The 24,985-nt window shown below is 44.5% G+C and overlaps 1 protein-coding gene across 6 annotated transcripts in view; it reads right to left on the bottom strand.

Annotated features, from left to right (window-relative positions):
- Positions 1–24,985, bottom strand: part of PROX1 (prospero homeobox 1) — a 52,030-nt gene that overhangs the window by 15,219 nt on the left and 11,826 nt on the right. For 4 of the 6 annotated variants that reach the window (XM_044267186.1, XM_044267189.1, XM_044267190.1 and 1 more), the window contains 2 exons: positions 19,875–19,982; positions 12,836–13,403 (listed from right to left, as the gene is read on the bottom strand). In XM_044267186.1, the coding sequence (XP_044123121.1) occupies positions 12,918–13,403; positions 19,875–19,982 (594 nt within the window). In that variant the 3' untranslated portion in view covers positions 12,836–12,917. Of the gene's footprint in view, positions 1–12,835; positions 13,404–19,874; positions 19,983–24,985 lie in introns of those variants that run through there. The other 2 variants (XM_044267191.1, XM_044267192.1) reach the window with 1 other exon arrangement.

The following is a 24,985-nucleotide window of genomic DNA, read 5'->3' as shown; positions in this document are numbered from 1 at the left end:
ACCTCTGCTCTTAGCTAAACTTGAGGGCTAACAATGGTCCTGAATGCACTTTCATTCTTCACCAATCCCATGTGCCTCACCGGGTCAGCACACTACTTGTTCCTGTAGGGTAGCTGGAACTGATTCACCCAAATTCAACCTGCAATGTCTTGCCATTCCTCAGATGCATGGAAGGCTGCCCATGTCTATGGGCACACCCAGCGATCATCAAGGCCCAGGAAGACTTCAGTCCTTCTGTGCCGTGATGAGGAGCATTTTATTAGAAATGTTCCTGGCAGGAAACATTCAAATGTATGAGCTGGAGGAGTCCAGACCCTCCTGTACAGCACACCAAAGGAATCAGCTCCGTACTTAGATGGAAAAGCAAGCAGCGTACCTTCACACAGCAGTGTTAACTCCCTTCCCCTCAAGGTAGCCCCACGAATTATGTGCCATTGGTATCTGAGTTCAAGACAGGCTGATAGTGCTTAAAGTTTAACCTTTGCTACAACTACTGGGTGAGGTGGTAGAATAAATAGGGCCAAGCTTGGTGCCACTCTTGGATGGGAGATTATCCAAAAACAACAAGACATAAACTCTCCAATATTGCACGAAAGGAAGCTGGGGCACAGATAATCCACAGTTACTCCTGTTTCGTTCAAGAATGCATTACGTGATTGTTTTCTGCGGCGGGTTTATCTTCATAATTAAGCTTTGCCTAGACTAACATGAAAGCTGGTCTGCATGTCCTGTATTCGTGCTAACAGAACTGAGGAGCCCAGGGAGAAACTGTTAGGAAGTGGGGTTCAGGCAGGACGATGAGAAGAGCATCACCCGTGGCGAGCACCAGAGAAGGCACCATGAGGTACGGAAGATGATCAAGAGTGTTTCTGAGATCCCCGGATCCTAGGAAAGACCACCACTCTGGCGACAACAGAGTATGCATCCCAAATAATATTGGGGCTGCTCTGAGAAAGGACTGGGATTAAAGGCCTCCATCAGATCTTTTGGTTTTGACTAAAGGATTTTTGTTCTCTCAGAGAAATTCTGTTTTGTGTTTCTAGAATATTCTATTGGTCTTTCCTCTACAATTACCCTTTGCAAAAGGAAGGGTGAGCTGTATTTCAAAGCAACCTAAGAGCTTGGAATGGCACTGAAATTCCTTTTTCAAGAAAGGGAAATAGTTTGGGAAAGGGGAGGAACTGATTCTTGAACGGCTCCCAGGGGCCTTTGGGAGCCTTCCAGACCCATGCCAACACCTAATGGGACTTGAGGTAATGTTTGTGATGGGGAGACTTAGGACACTGTCAGGGATTGGCTCTTGCATTGGTCCTGCCGAAAGGCAATTAAAGGAATTGATACACAGATTTTCTTGCATACTCTCAGGCCACTGAAAATGAGAAATCTTTGAAAATTGTCTCTATATTAAAGGAAACACAGTGGCCTTGAAACCAGACCCTTTCATCTTCCTCCACCCGCTTCTGCTTCCGGCTGTTCTTCTGCCTTTGCACCACTCTAACCCCCACAATTGTTCTCAACAACATACTACCTTTTACTAAAAGTCACCTTTAAAATCAGATTTTACTTTAAAATGCTATGGAGCTCCTCCCCCCAAAAAAACCCAGACATTGGTGACTAGGACCCTAAAAAGATGAGAAATACATATCCAAATGACTTGTGTGAGGATTCGATCCCTACCGACCAGAAACGCATGAACACATACCAAATCCCACTGGGAAAGACTTTAACGATCAAGATTACCACCATATTGGGAGTCCTTAAAAGAAAAGGTGGTGTTGCTTTTGCAAAAATTGCCAACCCAGCCCAGTAGTGAAGGTAGTTATCCAAAACAGCCCTTTCTGTCCTGAACGAGGGCAGATGTTGTATCTTAGACAGAGGTTCACGCACAGCGCAAATTCTGATGGTTGGGGGAGATGTGCCGTAGTGCGATACGGGTGGGACAGGTATACACGCCCTCTCTCAGTTTGTTCAGTTCTGTTCCATCTCCTAGAAAACCCACTTGCGTGAGGGCTTCGGCACAAATGTCCTCACTGTTCAGCTGCCCCCGCCAACACAACACGTAAAGTGAGCAGAGTATAACGATCGTGCCAATTCAGTCAATAGATGTTTATGAATGTAAAAAATTAGTCTTTCTAATCCCAGCACGGGAGTTGCCACGTCTCCAAGGGCACTGTTGAGATTCAGATCTGCAAAGAGAGCCTTGGGAGAACACCACAATGGGCACCCTAGAGACTTTCACTGAGATAATTAAGCCACAGCAGAACCACAAGGGTAGAAGTGGCCCTACATGGACACCATCTGGATTCCTAGGGGCTCCACAGTCACTGCTGAAAGCTTTGTCTCGTGCCCAGGATTTATTTCAAGAACGCGGAAGGTCTTCTAGAATCACCGAATTTCAGAGATAGAACAAAGCTCCGTGTCTCATCTTATCACTTGACAGGTGAGCAAAGTAGAGCTCAACGAGGCAGGTGTTGTCAGAGGCAGACCCCCCCCCCAATCCGGTGCTCCCTCTGCCAGACCCCATCCCCTCACTGCTGCCCTTCTCATCTGGAACCCATGACTCCGGAATCCTGGACCCATTCCAGGCTGGTGTCACCTTTACAGCCACACCTGGGGCAGGAGGACTCCCTTTCTCTTTTTAAAACCAGTTTTGCATTGACTCTTTGTCCCAATTCTGATGAGAACTCCCTGTTTGCTCATTTGTTTGTTTGCCTATTTAGGGTCAGCAGGAAATGGTGCAAGAGTTGAGCTACTGATAACAGCAACAAGGTACCTTTTACTTGGCTGCATGAATTAATAAAAGCAGATGCTTCTACAGCACCTACTTTGTGTGAAGTTCATCATGTCCAGTCATGTCATTCTCAAGACAACTCTGTGAGGTAGTTGCTATTATTTTCCTCATTTAATAGACGAGGAAACTGAGGCACAGGAAGGGTAACATACTTGTCAGGGTTTCAAGGGTTTCAAGGACCCCAGGAGCCAGTTCCAGAATCCATGCTGCACTATTATTAGTTCACGACCACTGACATTGCAAAGACTCCCCCAAAGGATTTCCTTCTTAAGATCTCAAGGTGATGCTTTCACATAAAATAACACTGACTTATAAGTAAACATTTTGTTTCCTCCTGAGAATAATTCAGAGGCCAGAGCTTTCTTGCCCTAGTTTTATCATTTTAAAGACTCAAGCGTAAGACGAAGGTCATGTCTTCATGATCTCAAATACCCTGATACTTCATCTACAAGAACACTGAAAACATCCTGACAACATAGCATGGTGGACCTGCCCGTTTTTGTTTTTTTTTAATTTTTTTTAATTTCGCTGGCTATGTCCTGGAGACACATTCAGATTTGCCAGAATAAGAATACTTGCCAAGTCTCATCAATTGTTTTCATGGGACCATCTTAACCAAAAAGCGCTACTGAGATGTTACTCAAGAAATCCAACTTCTGAGGATAAACTTTTGGGACAAACAAAACAAATCACAGTGGGTGTGCATGAGAGAGGTACAACCACCAAACCACAGTGTGGCCTGCCATAGCTCGAATTAGGTCCCGTGGTCTGCTAAGTGTAACCGTCCCTCGAGAAGACACAGTCACGCCAGAAACGCATTACAGAAGGGCAGCAAAAATGATCGCGGGCAGCCCACTTACTGTACGGGATTAGACTTTTAAAAAGGATTAGAACCCCTTAATCTGGAGAGATGAAGATTAAGAGGGAGTAATGATCAAAGTCTATAAAATCAGAAAGGAAATGGAGAATATGGCCATAGTCCTGTTCACAAATCCCAGGATATTATAACAAGGGAGATCCCTTTGGAGTTCCAGGGAAATCACTTTAAGAGCCATAAAAAGAAGATACAATTTTCACAGCAGGTAATAAATTTAGAGAATTATTATCTTGAGGAGTGGTATACTCTGAGAATGCAGTTAGGTTTGAAAAAAAAAAGGTTTAAATAAACCCATGGGTGATAAAACCATAATGAGCTAATAATGGAAGCTTGGGAATGTTCTAGGGACATCCTGAGTCTTTTGAAAATGATTCCAACAGTGACAGGTACCAGCCTCTCCTGACGGGCTTTCTGCCCAGGGGGCTGGGTAGCCAACAGATCTGACCATCTCTCCCTTCACTCTCCCAGCCAGATCGTTCCTAATATTTGAAAAGGGGCTCTGACTGGAACGTGTTCGGATCTGGTACAATACAACAACTCATTCCTCGCAGGGAGTTTTCTTTATTCTTTGCTAGTGTCTCTGTCCTAGGGTCTGACCATGATTTCCATAAAAATATGAACTTAATCCTTAAAACAAAAAATCTGTCTTACTCAAAGATAGAGACATTTCAAGTATCTTATGTTGTGGTAGTTTGGAGATAAAAAAAAAAAAAACAACTGGTTAAATTCTCTACTGGGGAAGTTACTGATAGTATGGTAACACAGACCAATTACTTCAAATTTAAGGGGAAATTAAACATCCCAATTATGAAGCACCCATCACAGCCCAAGAGATTAAACTTGGGAATTTACTGCAGTTAATGGAGAAACCAGCACACCTTCACAAAAGCTATAGTTCTGTGAAATACACAGGATAAGACTGAAGGGAAATGTTTTAGCTCTTTTCCAGAAGATCCAAGTGCTAATCACTTTAACTATCTAATAATAGGTCACTGTTGGGGCTGGGGAGGTTAAGGCCGCAGAAGGAGGCAGGGGACTTTGGTAGGGGGTAAAGTGGAGATGACGATTCCATTCAGAGAAAAAGAACCTTCAGACGACCATAACATGCACAGCGGAGCATGAAGAATCTTCCTGTACTCGCATTTGAGATTGCTCTCTGAAAATTGGTAAAATGTGGCAATGTGTAGAAAGCAAATAAAGGAGCCAAGGAGAGGAAAGGAGTGGCATGCAGGAGAAAGGCATCCGTCCAACAAGCGGTATCTAATAACTCCCCATCCCAGCCCGATCTACCATCAGACCCCGGGAGCTGTCCCTTGGTATCTGGGCAAACTGTAAGTTTGAAAATGTCAGCCCTCGTGTTGGGGAGCTATTCAAAGTCACCATCCATCTGGGGAATGGAGAAGTAGGAAGGTGGCAAGGGGGTGGGGCTGGGTCAAGGGGTAGAGTCGCCCTGCTTCTCATTGTGGACCTCAGAGTGATTTGGGCAAGAAAACTGGGACATCTGGAGTTCAGAAGTCGAGGAAAATGGGGAAGAACCGGGAAGATGAATACATGATCATCAGCGACACAAAAGAACGGAGCAGAGAGACGCCTGGGCTTGGGCACTCGCGTCTGGCAAGGAGGCCGGCAGCCGGGCTAATGAAGCATTTGTGGTGTGGGATGTTTGCCAGCGCAACAAAGAAGATGTGCTTGGGCTCTGCAGATGTGCCAGGGCCCCCAGAGCAAAATAATGACATAATCACCATCAGTGTCACAGACCAGACTGTACACAAGGTGACAGGGGAGGGGGGGGCCTGTAATACACACACAGGGAGGACTCACCACGGCCCATGGCGGCGGCTGCCCCGAGGCCTGGGAGGCAGGCAGAGCCACCTAGCCTCGCTGTCTCTAGCTGGATCTTCGATCCCGAGGTAAGGCTTGTCCCCCAAGCACCGGTGGGTGCTTCTCCTCTGACCCAAGCTGCTCCCAAGGAGGCAGCAGCAATTTGAAAAGCTTATGAGAGCTTCAGACTGTCAGGAAAAAAGGCAGAAGGAAGAGAAGCAAAGGGGAAGTGGAAGGAGAGAATTTTGAGACACTCTCCCTCCGTCTTCTGCCAAGTTCTGGGCTCAAACTTTTCTCGAACCTGGCCCCGGCCCTCCCACCTGAGATATCAATACGATCAGGGACGTCCGTGTTTCAGGCCGTGAAGAGAAGGCAAGAAAACTCTGGGGGCACCTGGGTGGGGAGGACATGAAAGGGCCGTGCGTGGCCCCCCTGGGTGCGAGGGCCCGGGCAGCGGGCGGGCGGGAGGCGGCGGCCCCCACCCATCCGAAACCAGGTCCCGCGGAGGGCTCAGCACCTGCCCGCGGCTCCCGCTCGCTAAGGTGGGTGTGTTAGTACAGCTGTCTGGCTTTTAAGTGACTTTTGTCAGTGTGAAAGTGAAAGTCTGTTTGAGGAGCTGCGAGAACAATAGCCCAGAGCCCGGAAGAAGAGCTTGCAGCACAAAGGACCGAGACTACCCTCGCGTCCCTTTTCATTGCTTCTGATGAAAGATTTATAAGAATAACTTTAATTTTTTATGACCCCCTTTTTGGTATGACTATATTAGTTGTGTCAACTTCCATACACAGGTTCTCTTTAAATACCAAAAGGTCTGTGGGGAAAGTTGTTCAAGGAGGCTACGGGGACAGAATCACTTCTGGCCATCGTGATGGGTCCCTTCCTCCAGGAGGAGCTGCTTTGAGAGACCCAGAGATTTCCTTGAGAGATGGTCCCCTTCAGCCTCGACGTCCCTGTGCCCCCGACAGCGAACTGATCTTAAACCTTTCTAATGTGCCCGTTCAACCGCTCTTTGGAAGAACAATTATATTTGTTTTTCTTGGCTTCACCCTATTTAACAGGAACAGAAGTATAATAATCATTAATGGCCTTCCTCTTTTACTTCTCGAATAGCTGTCTCTACATTGAATCTTTCAGTTTGTGTCTCAGCCAAAAAAGCAGGGGTGGTGGTGGGGGGGGGCACACAGATTGCATTGTTTTGTGTCATGTTACCAAATAGCACTGACGATTGGCTTAAGGCTATCACTGAAGGTGACACAATATTTTCAAACGAGAATGATCTACTCTCCAGAACCAAAGTCCTAGGCCTCACCAAAAAGACCGGTTGCAGAAACACTCACTCTTGGAAATTTATACCGAGACACTTAAGAGAAATGAGGGAACGAGCTCTACATTTGCTGCCCCGCGGCTGAAAAAGAACCGAACGGGTTCCAGTGAAATCAAATCCGGGGGTGGGAGGAGGCTGAGGAAATTTGATTTAAAATATTATCGTCCACGTGAAAAGGGATCGCCAACTTCTGAACAAGCTTTAGGTGGCTAAATGAGTTTGTTTCATCCAGACGAAATAAACAGGCTGGTTTTCAAAAGGCTGTCAGAACTCCTCCAGACACTGAAGCCAGGATGGGCCGAACACAATGCTAACGTCCCACCGAAAGCTCCAACCACCACCGGCGGCGGCTCTCCGCAGAGAACTTGCTCCCTTTCTCCTATTGATAACCCTTTGTGGGACGAAAAAAAAGAGCAGAGGCAAGGAGAAGTGAATGTCACACAATAGACATCACTCCCCACACTGTCTCTGAACTTCCCTCATCTCTGAAGGACAATTAATTATGAAGGCCTTAGGGGTAGGTCGAAGCAAGGGAAAGCCCACTGCCTTCCCAGCACTACGCTGCCACCTCTGTGCTTGCTAAATGCCTTCTCCTGTTGGGGCAGAGCCACCAAGAGAGCCAATAGATCATTGGGGGGGGGGAGGAAAGCAAAAGATTTTTTTTGTGTGTGCGTCTGCCCTTGTATAATTCTATTCTCACTGTGAACTCATCCATACACAAAACACAAGGACAATTTTTTTTTTTTTTTTTAAAGAGAGAAAAGCCACAGGGTAGGTTGCAGCAGAAACGGCCTCTCAGTGGTGTGTTAAAAAGGATGGTCTTTTCACCAAATCATTTCACAGAGGCAAAACAGACAAACACAAAGAGTTGAGACTTTTTCTCCGACATTAAATGGAGTAACTGATAAGGTCAGACATATGATACCTAAAGACATGAATCTGTGCACTCTTGAAGTCAAAGGGCCTCTCTGTGCTGAGGAACAATCTTTCAAAGGAAATAGATCATAGAACTCCACTGAATCCGCTTTAAACTTTATGAAGCAGGAGGAGAAAAAGCTCTAAGTAGGGAAGCTTGACAGAAGAGCCTTGAACTATTTTCTGAAGGAAAGATGAGACCCTCCCTAGGCTGCCACAAAACATTTTTTTTTTTCTAAAGGCTTCTCTGAACTTTGATATGTGCCAAGACACTGCCATTGAAAGTTGTATAATTATGTGCTATAGCCACTGTGGAAAATGCTTTGTTCACCCCAACAAAGGACAATAAGCAAAGTGAAGCGACGTTACACTGTATCTTTTTCTTTAAGAATGTTGAGAAAGGTCATGGAATGCTATAACTAATAAAGCTGTTGAGTAAGGAGGTTTTAAAGCTGATCTTACTGTGCTTGAATGTAACCCAATGACAAAAAAGACACAGGGAGCTAAAAATGCAACGACATTACCAAACAGATGATAAATCAATGGTCCCGCTTCATTATACTGATCAACACCTCGAATCCCAAAAGGACAGTGGTGCAAAAACGAAGCTCCGTGCGCGCACAATCCTGCCTCTGCCCCCCGCACCCCTCCCACCCCCTGCCCCCCACCCCTTCCAGCCCACCTCGGAGCCGGCGTCTTTTCCCGTCCTCTCCCTCACTCTTCAGGCCCTCTTTCTGTACAGGAATGTGTTCCCAGACAGCCATGTGTCTACTTATATTTAGAGAACATTCATTTAGTCTCTTAAAAGATCAATTTGGCTTGTCAGTGGCGGGACTGGCAGGGGAAGAAATGGGAAGAGCGTCTTCTCCTCCTGCCGCCCACCAAGGCTGTGGGTCACGTGATCCCTCAACCGGCTCCGCGGCTGCGAGGCCAAAAGACAGCAGCGGCAGGAAGAGGGTTTCACCCGTGTGCCAGCTTCCCCAATGATCACTCATATTTAAGTATCTCTTTGGAGCGGAGGGAAACGCTTCCTAAATCCACCTGTCCTCATTTTTCTTTAAAGAGATGACAATGTGAATGAAAGACTTCCAAATACATTAAATCTTCTTCAACGCGGGATGTGTGGGAAGCGGGAGGGCTGGGCGCAGGGGCAGGTGTGGGAGGGGGAGAGAGGACGTGTTCAGCACGTGTTGTTCAGTGTCTGGGGTAGGGGTGCGACGGGAGGGGCGCTGGGGGGTTATTTTCGCTTTCTAAGGGCAAAGCAAGGCAAGGCAGCGGTGGGTCCGCAGAACCACCCTTCTTGCCGGTCATGGGACGCCTGGAAAAGAGTTGAACCGCAGGCTCTGGGATGGGGCATCTGCTGGGTGGGGTGTCAGTGTCTTAGGAGACGGCCTGTAGGAGCCCATTAGTCAATGAGTCAAGTCCCCCCCATTCTGTTTCTTTCTCAGCCTCCCATCCCCACACTTGGGTCTTGGGGAGGGGCGGAGCTAGGGACACTCATAGGGCACTTGGACCCTGCCTGCAGGTAAATGCCTGGCACTGGCAGGCCTGGGAGGGATGCCGGCCGGGCACGGAGGGGCGAGAGCTACCTCCTCCCAGTACCGGAGAATGACAGGGAAATTGACAGCCAGCATTACCTTCCTTCCTGCCCCAGTTGTGAGGGAAACAAAAAAGTAATAAAATCCAACTCATCGGCCCCTGAAGTCAGAAGTATCAGTATGATTTAAAAACTGGGAAGGGATCCCAACCCTCCTCTCCCTCCCCATAAAAAGATGTTGGAACCTCTTCAAAGGGAAGTGAGAATCAAGCATGGAAATATATACCATAACACCTGGAAAGACAAATTTATTGTTGCCAATCTCATTAAACGTGAGAAGTAGGAGTGAAAGATGCAGCCTGTAATTAAACACCCCTTTCCTGCACACCTTCACACACTCACCTTCAGAAGCGAGATGCCCCACCCAGTGCGAGGTGGCCAACTTTCCTTCCTCCAGCACAGACTGAGGGCGGCGGCGCGTGGTGCGCGCCCCTCCCCCTCCGGGTCTTCTCCCACTTCCCCTGGGTCTTCTCAAGCTCTCACCACACTAAGTGCTGTGCCAAGAATCTTGGCCATTGTGTAAACTGATACAAAAGGCAGAACAAGCCCTCCTGTCACTTAGAAGGTCCTGACTCATAAAGGCCAGGAAACGCGGGGTCCAGAGGAGGAGAGAAGATTGAAGCCACTCCCTCCTCGCTAGTGATAACCTTCCCCATCTGCTTTATTTTCCTGCAGGCCAGGGGTCAGCAACCACTCTGGCCTTGAGAGCCAGGAGCAGCAGGGGCTGGAGGGGGATGGTGCTAGGCGGGGACAGAGGTGCCGCCAGCCAGCTTATGACAGAGGCAGAGACAGACAGAGCACAAAGCTGAAAAAAGACAAGTAGCAGAAGAGAAAGAAAGAAGAAAGTCATGGTGAAGGAGGGAAAGCGTTAGCCTCTTTCTTTCCCTGGCTCTACCTGTTCCCACCAGTTTAGAATCACTTAAAAAATAGGGTAAGGCTTTAGGCAAACTAAACGTTTTCTTCTAGTAACATCCACAGCGTTATTATTGCTCACATTAAATAAGTTAATACTGACAAAACACTGAGAAGAGTGCCCAGGACATAGTACAGCCAATAAACGTTAGCTATCTTATTGTTGTCACAAACAGATTGAGAAACTTAAAAATGCCACCAATAAGCTGTTTTGTTATTTGACCAACTAACATTTCATTGGGTGAATAGATAGTCCTCGGAACGGACTGGATCTTTGGGCAACATGTAGCCATAACTTCAAAGTCTCTCTACCATGCTCCATCCCTGTCTAAAAATTAGGGAAAAAGAAAGAAAGAAAAAAACCCCACAAGATGTACCATTCTCTACTTGGCCATCCTCTTTGCTTGCTCCTATAAGACCACAGATTCACTTTACTTGATCTTAAAAGAAAGTTAAATACAAAAGTCAAGGAGTGCACAAAGCACCAGCTGAGATATTCTGCTCAAGGTGCTGGGGTCTGCTGTGGCTCGCGGCCGCCGCCGGCAGTGGTAAAACCACACGGATAAGACCAGTGGCTTTTTGAGCGTCTCACTTAAGCACTGACTTCCATGCACCAAGGCACAGAAGGGAAGGGACCATCTCATCCAAAGCTTCTGTTAGTAAATGAGCCCAACTGGGAGGCGAAATGAAAATCTATTTAGCGACCGTCTGTGGCGGCGGGCGTGCGTGTACACGTCTGTGCCTATGGACGAGTGGCGGGGACAGCGCGGAACCCATGTTCCTGCTCTGCGTCTTACTGCATTTCTGGAAAGATCCCAGTGTTTTACTGAAGAAGGAAAAGACCCAGAATAGACCAATAACTTGTCTGAAGTCACATGAGAAGTGACAAAACTGCTCCCAGGGCCCCATACTCCTTGCACTGAAGCAGTCTTAAAATAGACACTGCAGATAAAGGAGAGGTGTCCTGGCTGGAAGTGGGTATGATTCACAAAGAGAGAAATATCAGATGTTAATCACATTAAGGGAGGATTTAGATGCTGCTAAATGGAACAGCGTGTTGGGTACTTCTCGATGCCAGCCGCCCCTGCTTGTATCATTTTGGCCCTTACGCTGTGAGCAGGGGCTTAAGTTCCAACCAGGTAAGATTTAAAAACCTTAAAAATCCAAACGTGCACCATGAGGATTTGTCATCTCAGAGTGTATTACACAGCAAAAATGCAGAACTCATGGCGCGAATCTTGGGCAATTCTTTTAGAAAGCTTGACGCACGTCGCCGAACAAATATTTGCCGTTATCAGCTGTAAAGAGTTCACTAGCATACAGTTGAGTTCTCTTTGGGTAAAGTTTAGAGCAACAGACTCAACAGAAAGGGGGAGAAAAAGAAATGAAAAGTCTTCATAGGATTTCTTTAAAATGGTTAGCCCTAGTCCAATCTGTCAGCTCTAGAAGAAATCCTGAGAGAGTTCTGTCAAAACTCTGAGTGTAAACCTGAGCTCTCTAACAGACTTTAAAACATGGACCCTTTACAATGGAGAAGCAATGCAAGAAGGATCCCCACTTGTAATGTGTTCAGCCAAAGAGCAACGTTGCTCGTAACACATATTTCACTGTGGATACCAAAGATATGTTGGCTTACAGTAGAAGCGTTCAAACTTTCAAGGGAAAACCACGACTTCCCCGTGGCTAAGTTTCCACCACTGCTGCATGGTCAGCCACCATCACTGATGTGCACTCTCTTTCCCATGCCAAAACCCATGTGAGAAGAGCCCCAAAAGGAAAGGGCAGGTCCCTTTCATTGACCAGTCTAGACCAAGATGCCCTTCTCTTCCTTTGAAGTAGCCAACTTCCTGGGTGTTTCTGGGTACCTATCTATGTGAGGAAAGCATGAATATTAACACAAGGTCCCCTGCAGGAGCCAATGGCAGAGAAGAACATTCCTATCCTGAAGATAACACAAGAAAAGGACCAACAAGGCAAGCCACCCACAGCCTGTCTACACTCACCACCAGGGGTTCAGCCTGCAGAACTCTGCCACATTCCCACTTCTCGCTATTGTTGCCTCAGCCAGCAGGGCTCAGCAAAATGCTTTTGTGAGGGCTGGGAGATTCGCTAGTGTTGTCGCATCGAGTCATCACGTTGCAATGAAAACGGTTTGCTGAGGCACAGCATTAGCCCGTAAAGAAACACCTTACTCATAGCCATGCATCCTTCATTGTTGTGTAGCCATTGCTTTCTGGGAATCATCTACACTGCTTTGTGTGTATCTAGAATATGCATGTTGTAGATACGTGTGTGTGTGTGTGTAAGGGTATGTGTATGAACAAAGAGCGGCATGCTTGTGAAGCTACACATAGGGATATAAACACCCTAGGCTCTCCCCCCAAAAGAACAAAAACAGAAACAAAACCATAAAAAGATGTGGATGGCTCTCTCATTAATACATACTAAGCAAATTCTCGTACCATTTCTTCCATAAAGGAAATAAATGCCGATTAAAGGAGAAACCACAGAATCACTCCCCCAGCCACCTTTCTAGACCTATCTAGAAACCATATTTGCAGCCATCATCGCACATAGCCTATGTCCGCTCAGTTGACATGCCGGAACCTAAGAGCAAAAAGGCCTGTTAGAGTGGGGACCTCTTCCCTGGAAAGGGGAGTCAGTGTGTATGGGTTCCTTGCTATAATTTCTCTGAATTCTTGGGTTCCCTTTTCTGTGGCCCATGGTTCTTCATGCAAGCAGCAGAGCCGGGGAATGGGAAAGGACGTAGGAGTGGGTCAGTCCCCCAGGACTCTGCCCACGGAGTGAAGGCTCCTTCTTCTGGCCTCACCTCTTCCCCTATTGTGGGATGCTCGTGTGAGATACCAAGACTAAAACAGATTTGGGGACATTGCCAAAGAAAATGAATTCTTTTTTTTTTTTTTTTTTTAAAGAAAAGGGAGATGACCAAACAATAAAGATGAGTTCCTACCTCAAAGTCATTTGCTTTATTGTAGTGCATGTTCAGAGCCCTGTAGAGCTCACAGTCTCTGGTTATAGACAGCTCTTCCGTACTGGTGACTCCATCGTTGATGGCTTGACGCGCGTACTTCTCCATCTGAATGTAGTAAAACTCACGGAAATTGCTAAACCACTTGATGAGCTGAGAGGTAATGCATCTGTTGAACTGTCAAATTTAAATGTTGGAAAGGATAAGAACATGGCCATTTTCTTCATTTATTCTTTAAGCATTTGAAGTCTTTTTAAAGTTCTCATGTCCTCCTTACTTGGACAGAGTATGTTCTGGATTCCACCAAAATGGTGGCAGGAGGGGTGAAAGCAGTAGGACATGTATAAGAGATTATAAAACCTATCAGCCTGGGAAATCACCTCCCGGTCCTCCACATTTCCAATGGAAAACTCACGTCCTAAATCTGAATTTCCTTAAGAAGCTGAATATCTTATTCTAAACACCGTTCTTCCTCTTTCAGTGGAACAAACAGCATTTATATAGTTTTTTATGGAAATGCATTCAAGCCACAGAGTGCTGGGAAGAGTAATTACTTGCAAGTACAGCTTCCCCTGCTTTTCAAAAGTTCACGTTCCACCATTTTGCTTTTACGAAAAGACCTACATTGGTACCCGGTTTCACGAACCGAAAGAAATCCAGAAAGGATATCTGCTTTTCAGAAGCAAAGCAACAAGGGCAAACGGTGTTCAGCTTTGCAGCGAGCCATTAGGGTGGTGGCACGCTCCCCGAGCAGCGAGAGGGGCCCCCTCCCCAAGCACCTTCTCCAGGAGCCAGGCTCAGTATCTCAGCATCATGGCGCCATGGCTTTGCACTGTGTCTGTGAGCATCTGTGCTTTATCTTGATTTATTTTGTGCATCTGCTATCAAGAAGTGTCCTAGGTTATCAGAAAAGTCTAAGAGAGCTTATTTTTTTGGGTCTGGGAAGGCTCAACGTGTTTTCCGTATAAATTGATGGAAATAATTGGTCCTTGGCTTTCCGTCATTTGGGCTTATGAGAAGTTTTGTAGGAACGCTCTACTTTTGGGTAGCGGGGGAAACCTGTACCAGAGATGGTGAGCCACATGACTTCACCACTAGTGTGATTTTTCTTTTCTTTTTTTTTTTAATGAGAATTTGTGTCATCACACGATGGCCTCGTGCAATGCCAGAAAACAACTTTCACACAAAAGGGGAGGAGTCTGGCATCGGCCTATGTTTTGGTAATGGGTGATCCCCATGGCCATTCGGCTGTGACTCCACTTTCTGTTTGCACACGGTGCTCACCTCTGTCTGGCCAGACCACTGTGCCTGTTCGCACACTTCTTACAGCCCGTGCTGGGTAAGACCCACGCCCCTTTCTGTTGGAGTCTATGCGTTCGAAGGAGGGGTTAAGACAAGAGTACACAGACGGCCCAGACGGACACTTTATTGCATTTTTTTTTTAAATGCCAAGTTACCATAACGTGATTTGGCTTTGGAACTTTGTTTACCAAGGTTTCCTGATGACCTTTTAAATGAAGATGTCTTCCTGGATTCACTGCAAATGATACCATTCTTATTGACAGTCCTCTGTTCGCGGTAAAGGACAGATGCATCTCAACTTGCCAAGTCAAAACCAATAAATCCATAGCTTTATATCAGGCAGGCTGTCAGACAACCCCCTACCTTTTGTCATCACAGGCATTCCCTTCCCTGGGCCCCCAGAAAAAGATGTACATTCATCAAAAATCAACAAAGACCACTTATCAAACAGCGGCCATGAGAACATCCAGACTCCCAACAAGATGACAGCTAAAGTGTGTACTGGGGCTGTAATTACTACACAGAAAGTTGTTTCTATACTAGCAAAGATAATAAATGAATGAAAATTTATGGCAGGGAATGGACATAACAAGGAAACAGAAGCAGGAAGACTGGTGTTTCTCCCAAAAGGCCACCTTGCATCATAATTGCCATGGAGTTGCAAGGGCCCTTACAGATAATTGACCAGAAAATGATTAAGTCATCAGCAAATCGCTTCTGCTTGCAAGAGTTCAAACATGTACTTAACCTATCCAAGAATTATATTTTCACTCTGTGTGTCTGCTCTGTCTCTATTCAGCCTTGCGGGGAACCCGATTAAAAAGACAACTGAAGGACCCCCGTTATCTGATCTTCTGGTTGCCGATTTCAATAGAACTTAAACCCATTACGATTTGCTGAACTTGGAGTTCTTTCCATTTTATCTCAGCAGTAAAATACACTGTCCAAATTTCCAGACACTGAGATAAGGACTACAGGCCCCCGTGACGGCTTACTGTTCCTTTTTAATTCTTTTAGAATAAGAAACAAAACATTACAAAATGATAGCAGGCTGTGCACTGGGGAATGAAAATTGCTTTGACATGGAGATTAGGCTTCTGCATTGTTACAAGACATTGTCTCCTATGGACAAGAGTACTGTAGAGGAAAAAAATAGAAGGGTATTTTTTTTTCTAGAATGGTCATGAATGACCTAATGGGGGAGGACAAAAAAGTAAGTGCACTTGCCATTATTTAGGAATGGGACATAAAGGGAGATTTAAAGCTTATTGTCACAGAATGGAAATACCAGAGAGAAAGAATGGGCAAAAACAACAGACTCCCCCCGACACAAGACAAGTGAAATGACCAGCACAACAGCTTGGAGAACTGGGTTTCCCTCCACCAGAAGTGCACTGAAATTTGTTCTGTTTCCAGTTGCTGGCGAAAAGCAGAGGCAGCAGCACCCCCCCCGCCCCCTTTTCTAGATATTCACGCTGGGGGAGAAAAAGTGTTAAACTTTAAAGAGTTAATTCCCCCCCCCCCCGTTCTGTAGTGGCTTACAAGAAAAGGATCAATTGTTCTATAAAGGAAAGCTCTGTAGTGTGTTAATGTGTTACTGCAAAAACTAATCGCTACAATAAAGAGGCTGTGTTTCCACAGTGTGTGAGTCTCTGTGACTTTGATTAATGCTTCCCACGGGACATCTCAGCCTCAATATGGGCTGAAGAAACTTCCTAAATATTCAATGAGCATGGTCAAAAGATGTATAAAACAAATCAATCTGACACCTTAATCTGGCTAGGCAGCAGTTGACTCAAGGGGTGGAGGGGATGAGATACATCATTTAACACTGCCGGCTTGAAAAGCTGGGAGCGTCTGTTCTTCAAAGCTAAAATGACACTGAATCTGTTGTACTTTAGTGGTCTAAGAGTTATTAGTTGATACATTAAAATCAGCCCCCAGTAGGTGCACAGGAAGACGGAGGGGCCCCATCAGTCCTCTGCACGTCCTGTCCATTTGCCTCCTTGCTCTTCTCGAAGGATTTTGAAGCCCTGGTGAGCTGAGCTTTTTGTCTGGCTAAATGTCGCGGTGAGGGGATGGAGTTGGTCTCTGTGAGAACCTGCCACTTTGTTTAGATTCTTACTCTAGGCATGAAACCAAGTCAGCCCTGGTTTCATCCTTCGTATAGATCATCGCTGGACAGCTCTCACCAAGCCAGCATCTGAATCGTGGGAGGTGTTCCCCCACCCCTTTCTCTCCAGAATAATTTAAAAGCATTCACCTCCTGCCCAAATGGAAGTCACTTGCGGAGAGAGAAGAGCTCTATCCCTCCCTAAGGAAAAATGCAAGGCAGGGCGTACCACCCTGCCTGGGCTCACCTTCTGGGGCCCATCAGAGGATGCACTTGGTCTAGCATGATCTTCCAACTGTGTCTGATGACACCTAGGCTATGCTTGACTCATGAAACAAAATATTTTCCACTTGTGTTACTTCTCCTGTTTTTGTTTTTTTTTTAACTTGCAAAACTAACTTGGGGTCCCCAATTTGAAATGAAATGACTTTGATGATTTGGAAAGGTATGTTTTGCTAGGATTAGGAATTTTCACTTAGATGAAGTCAGCCACAATCAAGTATAAGCTTGTGTTGCTGGGCGAAGTCTGACTTGGTCTACAGACACATGACTACGTCTTTCTCAAGACAGGTGATATAGGCTCTCTCCTGTTATAAATTCCCAAGGTCCTTCCCCTAATTTCTAGAGATCTCTTAATTCTGTAGTGGTTTTCTTGAATCTACCTACAATGAAATAAAATTTTGGGTTGCATATTCATATGTAGAGAAACACCTAGTTATTTCCATCTTGCAAGTAAGTATCCACGTTTATGTATCTATATCTAGAAATAAGTATGTGTGTATATGTATGTACATATATACACACCCACTTTATTATGTATCTATACATTTATAACATCCGTATAAATATACATGTATATGAGCCTATGCACTGTCGGCATTCAAATTCTGGATTTTCTTTACTATTAAAAAGTCCAAGCATGATCTGCTATTGTTTTCTACCAAGTTTCTGGAACACCGTGCCTGGACTATCCTTCCCTTTTCTATGCATGCCTTTCCAATTTCATCAGCATAAGCTCAGGGAATACAAATTCATTTATTACTAGCCAAAGAAAAAACATAATTAGCAAAGTTAAAAATGTATAATTCATTCCAAAAATAAAAGAGAAATGACCTTCGGTGATTTTCTGCTATGCATTATATGCCCTACCGTTTCCCCTCCATTAGAGTGGATAATTGGGAATTAACCAGACTCACGTATACTTTAACAGCCTTCTCTCCCAGTATGGATAGAGTATGGATAGAATCTATCATCTGAATATCAGTGCTTTTTTAAAAATAAAATATTCACCCCGGTATTTAATTGTTATTTACATAGTGATTATTTGCAAAGCTGAATTACTAGATGCATTCTAGAGGAAGAACAATTTCTTGTCAGTTTACACTGCCGAGTATTTATAAAGATTACAGATTAACCACTACAGATTAACAATCTCCCCTACCCTTGCCCTTCTCCCCCAGCCCACGAATGTTTCTCATATTTACATGTACTGTTGGATAGTGTTGCTGGCTCAGAATGGCTGCTGCTTTCCACCCCCCCGGGGCTGCGTTTCCAATGGTGGGTGAGAGATCCCTATGGATGCAGCTATGTAAAGCACTATGGCCTCCTTCTTAGGAAAAGCACTATCTAAATAATATAAGGGATTGTCTTTATTATAATCATAACAGTGCTGATCATTGCACTAAGAGGAGTGGAGGAGGTAACATGGGCACCTAGACACACACACACACTCACACACACGCACATAGGTGCATGGTAACACTTTCTTCTTCTCATCCATGTCCCCCCTTCTTCTTGGAACTTGGTTGTTGAAAGGATTGCTCCCCACTCCCGGCCCCCAAACTCTGCCAGGTTCCATTAGGCTGCAGAAGCTCTCCAGTCTTCAACCAGTTGGCAAATTCCCTCCCTGGTGTCTGTTTCAGATGGTCCCCCACGAAATCCAAACCCTCTTCCTGGGCCTACCGTGTCACTCAACATTGTCTGTACTTGAACGATCCTCAACCAGCCCTCCAAGTTACTGCCTCTCTGGGCCTCCCTATCCGGCCCAGAAGGCTGGCCCTGGAAGTTGGGGGGACACGCCTGCCACTTAAGGAGCTCCCCCCAGGGAAGGAGGAAGATAAAAGGCTGAAGTGGATACACACTTCAAAAGCAAACAGGAGGGAAAACAGAACTTTTCTTATAACAGGAGTGAAGGAAATGAAAATGAGTTGGCCTGCAAAAGCGGGGGGGGCAGTGCGGCCACGGGGCCACGGGGCTTGAAACCCTCTGCGTGGAGGGAGCGGTGCCACGGCAAAAGCCTGCTTTGGCAGCTCCTGAGTTCTCAGTGGCAGGAATAAGAACTTGTACACATGGGGGTGGGCAGCAAGGGGTGGGGGGGAAAGGCACCCAACCCTAATAAACTAATCTCAGCTAATGTAATGTTTATCGAGTTCCTCGGATAATGATACCATGCATGTGATTATCATCATCAAAACCCAATCTATGTTTTAAAAAGTTGCAGATGATTAACACAACATCAAGTTGTTGCAAACAATTACTTAAAACCCACACACAGACCCAGACGCGCACACACATCCACACGCACACAGAACCAGGAGGTCCCCATATTCTGTAGAACGAGGGAGGCTGCAGCTGTAGCCGACAGCTTTCATATCCTCATTTGAATAATGTGTCCTGAATCTGTCACTTTATTCATTCTCCTTATGCTCAGTGTACTCTACATCAACAACAAATTAAGTTGTAAATAAGAGACAATCATCACTTTTGTTTTTAAGCAGCTACTGCATAGAGAATTTCAATGTACGCTCCTTTCGACAGGGGGGAAAAAGAGGTGTTAGAGTTTGCTTTCCTAAGCGCAAATATGGGGAAACCAACAGAAACAAAAACAGAAAACAGTTTACTGTTGCTGGAGGGAGGGGAAAAAAAAAAATTCTGGGAAGCACACCCATCCAGGGCTGGCTGAAATTTCTCCCAAGAAGTGACTAAGACATACAAAGCAAGAGGCTAAGTTCCCACATCACACTGGAAACCCATATGACTTGGTACCAGCCTCCTGGTCTTATGGGGTATCTTTGCCTGGCACGGCTTTTGACAAAAAGACAAATGCATTGCATCAATTAAACACAGGTGTATTCATGGATTGATTTTCACACTCATCTCCGCTAACTTCCAAGAGTTTGAATCACGACCACATGCACAGAGACTGATAAACAACCGATGAAAAACATCCTTACCTTCACATCGGAGAAGTAGGTCTTCAGCATATTTGAGCTGGGATAACGGGTATAAAAGAACATGAGCTTTGCTTTTTTCAAGTGATTGGGTGACAATCCTTCCTGCATGTAGGAGGCATTTAGTTAAGGAAAAAAAAATGTCTTTAAACACAAGCACTCACCACCCACTCCCCCAAAGAACCTGGAGGCCCATCAAGCAGCTGAGGATGGGGAGGGGGAGGGTGGAATTCTGGAAGGTCAATGGCACGGGCCATGGAATCCATCACTACGCTGCTGCCCCTTGCTCTAAACGACCCCCGCTGGTCAGAAACTGCCAGGTGTAATGGTGAGGATGGACAACGGGGTTGCAGAAATCTTGACGGCTCTGTGGTGAGGATGGCAACACATTCCCCCTTCCGAGGTCCTTATGCTCCCTATACATTCACTTGTTGCTAAGGAGACAAATGCACCCAACATGGATTGTACAACTCTTAGCGTGAGAGTTTTTTTTCTTCTCTGCAATTACAGTTCTGTTTGTTCTTCTCTCCCCACTCTGCAGTTTACATCAAGTTATTATCCTAATGTGCATGAAAATATAAAATGCATTATTTTGAACACTGTCAGGCAAGCTGCGTATTTTACCTTTTAGTGCTAATCTAATGGAGCATCTTGACTCACTTTCTTCCTATCTTATTATTATATCCTTTTAATTGTTTCCTTTTAAATAGCCGCAACTTGGGAGGGGTCGTTTTGGCACAGAGGGTGCCGGGAGGGGGTGTCGCTTTTGTTAAAGCAACGATCCAAGACCAAATACAATTTGCCTCTCCTGGATTTATAGTTAACTCCTTTGAGAGTGGCACAGTGGCGGGGGCTAGCAAATCAATAAATGTGGGTTAGCAGATCAATAAATGGCCACTTACCCAAAATAAGAAGGCCTATTTATCTGGAAACATCATTACCTTTTAGATCTGTAAACAGCAGCAACTAAAACAGTTCCCGAGAGAATGTGAGGCTAACCATAACAATCCAGGCTTCCTGATTCTCCCCCAGATTCTTGGCAGTCCTCAGCAGACTCAGAGCTGGGATGCTCTGGTCACATCTGTGCCGCAGCCTGGCCCTGCCATTTCCTCAGCAAATTAATGGCTTTATAATTTATCAGAAATGAAGATGCACGTGGAGAAAATCAATGTGGTCCCCCACAAGGTCAATTAAGGGTCCTTCCTAGAAGCTTCTCTAAGGATTTTCTCTTAAAAGAGAGTCTGGGAAAAATAAGGAAGAAAAGAAAAGAAAATCTGCACTTAAGTGTGCGCGTGCACACACATCTTAGTAGGCAACAAAAATGCCACACCTGGTGAAAAAAGGTAAAAAACAAAAAACAAAAAAAACCTCCTATTTAGGAAAAGTCAAGGTTTCTAAATGACCTCCACCAAGAACAGCATGAGCAGTCTTAGGAAGAGAGAGAAAGCAGGAAGTTGGTAGCGACGCATAATCAAATTCACACTGATAAACTCTAGACTACTTCTAGCAGGGTGTTGAACCAAATATTCTGCTGGGGATCGGATCCACTCGCATTCCATTTAACATCATGCAACGTTTAAAAGATCATCTTGGTTTGTAAACAGAAAAGTTCAGTGTTGCGCTACCGTCCCCCCCGCCCTCCCCACGGACAATACGGACTGAAGGAAGAAATTTCGATTTTCTGTCTGTGAGCCAAAGCAGCTTCACTGAACTTGTGTTTTTGTTTCAGATCCGTAATGATCACAAAGACGATAATTTATGACTGACATACTTCTTGTGCCAAGGAAAGAGCTGAAAGGCCCTCCAGTAACCTCCATTAGAACGGTAGAGAAGACTAAAGGAGCCCAGCACACTTCAGGACCATCTGTCCAAACGGGTAAGTGAAATAATAGTGGCAAGCTGTCTCGTCTTGCCTTGTGGTAAGAGTTTTTAGGCAACTCCAAACTTCAGCAGACACTCTCAGATCTGGGTTCTAGTCTTTTCTTCAGATGGACAGATGAAAAAACAACCTTGCACACTGAATTATTAGCAGGGGAAAAGTACTGAATGGTTAAAAAAAAACGTGGTCTCCTGCAAAACACCCTGTTTTGCTGTGATTCTGATTCTCTGAGATAGAACTACCAGAACTTCCTGACGCTTTCAATATGCTTAAATCATGCTTCGATGTTTTAGCTCTTTTTATTTAAAAAACAACAACAACAACAACAAAAAACAAAAAAACAAAAAAAAAGACAAACCACTATCGGTCTTATTTTGATCAGGATTTAGAGGCTTTTTAGTTCATGAAAAAAATGATTCTGATTCCAGTGTCTCAAGTTCGTTTTGCTTTAAAATGTTTCCTGTTGGTTATACTTAGAATTGATCAGTTGAAATGGAACAGAGAATAAATCTTTATCTCTCGCTCATCGTGTAATTAAGATAAAATTCCCATAAAATATATGTTTCTAATAAACTATTAAAAATAGCTAATGAAACATTTAAAAGCCAACAGTTAGATAATCCTTTTTTTTCCTCCTCAAAATAAATCTGAACTGACCAATTGGTTAATTTCCCTTTTAAGTGCTTGTGCTGAAAAGCAACTGTTCTTCCAAGAAAGCACTAGCTGTTTCCAGGATACTTACACACGCACAATGACTCATGATGGAATAGATTCAGTAAACATACAGCTGTACTGAACACGAGCTAAGCTCCATTCAAGGCCAGGAAAGAAAATGAGCACAAATAAATATTAAGGAGGTAAGGGGGGGATGGGGTGAGGGGGATGGAACGCAAACAAGATCTGTCCCAGCAGCTCATGTGGCTTTGCCTCAATTCTCTTAGCCATAGCTTTGTGAAGACAGATGACATTCAATTCTATGTGTAATGCAAAATAGACAATAACTACTGAAACTTGAGACAGCTGCCAGGTGTAAAAAAAAAAAAAAAAAAGAAAAGAAAAAGAAAAAGAAAAAGAAAGAAAAAAGAAAATGAAAAAGGAAAAAAAAGATGATAAATCCATAAATTAATGAAAGACATCTGCTCAGGAATAGAAAAGATCAGAGAAGTGGGTACTGCAGCTGAACCTGCAGGGGGGGGGGCGGGGGGCCTCAAACAACCTGGGAATCTGAGTGTTGTCTGTTTACCAAGCTCAATATAACCTTACCTACACAGTGGTGGCAGGGGGAGCAGGGCCGCAAAAAGGCAAATGCAATAAGGCATTGTGAGTGCTGGAGGAAGGATTTATTTCCCCCTCAGCTGAACTCCAAATTGTGGCTAGAGATTTTACCAGCTGTACTTCCAACCGAATTGGATTGGGGCTACTTACATTTTCTAAAATGCTCTGAAACCCAAAGAATTTTTTAAGCAGTCTCCTGATGCTCTGATTTGCTGTTTCCAAGAGGATTTCTCCCTCAAATGGGGAGAGAGGATCTAGACTGTCTCATTTAATCAAAGTGATAGAACATGCTGTTACTCCATTAAGAAGTTGAACTCATAAGATGTGTCACTTATGGAAATTTAAAAAAAAATTTACTGAATGATTTTTTTTGGTGGGGTAAGAACCCAGAGTCTCTCAGTCTTTTGTGTAAATGTTTTCCCTGTAGCTCATGAAGCTAATAGAATCACTGTGGCTCCACAAGACTTCTAAAAATGTCTATGGACTATTTCACATATCAGAAATTCATTTTTAATTCATGTTTTCCAGTTAGATTTTAGTTTCAAATTACCAAACAATTTTCCTTTCCTAAACTTGAAATGCTTTAAATATTCTCCCCCAAAGTCAAGTCCGGGATGCTGGCTGTCACAGGAAAGGGGCTCAGTTTCTCCACTGGTGCATCTTAAAGGCTCCTAAGACTACTCTCCGGCTTATGGGGCATGCAAATGTCTGAGGCCCAAACAAGGCTATTTTTCTTGAGATGCAAAGAGGATGAATGACAAGGAACATCATGAAGAAAAACAATTGGCTGGCTCTTTCTTTTGGAATTTGAATAAAACTTAGTATTTGATTAAATAGATTCATTTGCAAAGATACTGCACACACACACACACACACACACACATCTCTGAGATGTGCGCTCCTGGAGCAGGTGCACTGACATGGAGTTCAACAGGCACACATTCACTACTTCCTTTGGATTAGAAAAGGATAACGAGGTAGTGTGTTTATATAGATTACATATGCTTCATGTGCTGAACTTAGAATGGATTTATCTGATAAGCTGGTGTTCTTAATAGTTCTTATCTTGGCTACTTTGTTCAAAGAAGCACACAATGCCCTTTGAAGTGGGAAAGAATCATTCCTTAAGAATTAGATTATTCATTACTATTGGAAAAGCCATGACCACAAAGAAAAACATAATAAGACAACCATAGAGGTATCACTTCATCCTTATTTCTACTCATGTCTATTGAATTTTTTTTCTAGGAATAACTCGATGATTCTAAGGTGGCCTTATATACCTAAAACTGAAGTAGACACCACACTCCAGGATTCCCAGAAGAGTTCTTTCAACTAAAAGCTTGAAAATTTTGCTTACACACCATCGGGTAAGTCAAGGGAAGAACTCATTGCCATACAAGGATGGAGACAGGAGACCAGTGGACCCAGTCTCCCCAAAACACTCAGACCCTCATTGGCTTCAGAATCATGGGGATTATAGAAAGGGTTGCTTGCCTATCTTCTTCCCAAGAAAGAATGAATCAGTGGGGTGAATGGTTAAAAGTACGGCATGATCGAGGGGAAAGAAACAGAGGCTAGAAGGCCAAAAGTGGGACACGTAACCATTAACTGAGACAAGGGGCCAAAATTATTTAGCTCCATGAAAGAAACAGCTCCGGGTGTAAGCAACATTTCATACAAACACAGGTGTTTCCAAGCCATCCCTGTTCAACAGCCTCTTATATTGGTAGGAGAGGGACGTTATTCAGCTGAAGAAGCAACTATATTCTCCTTAAAGCCTTTGATATGTATAGAAATAAAAGGAACTTCTTTCTATTCAAATCCTCTAAATTCTTCAGGGGATTTAGAGAGCATGAGACAATGAATGTAGCCAACACTTAAAGCAATCTAAAAGATTTTTTCCTAGAAGACCCAACTTACGTTTAAAAAAAAAAAAAAGGCACAGGCATAAAGATCT

The sequence above is a fragment of the Neovison vison genome, chromosome 10 (genome assembly GCF_020171115.1).
Source record: "Neovison vison isolate M4711 chromosome 10, ASM_NN_V1, whole genome shotgun sequence".
In the NCBI taxonomy this organism is placed as follows: domain Eukaryota; kingdom Metazoa; phylum Chordata; class Mammalia; order Carnivora; family Mustelidae; genus Neogale; species Neogale vison.
This window is presented reverse-complemented; position numbering and strand designations above follow the sequence as displayed.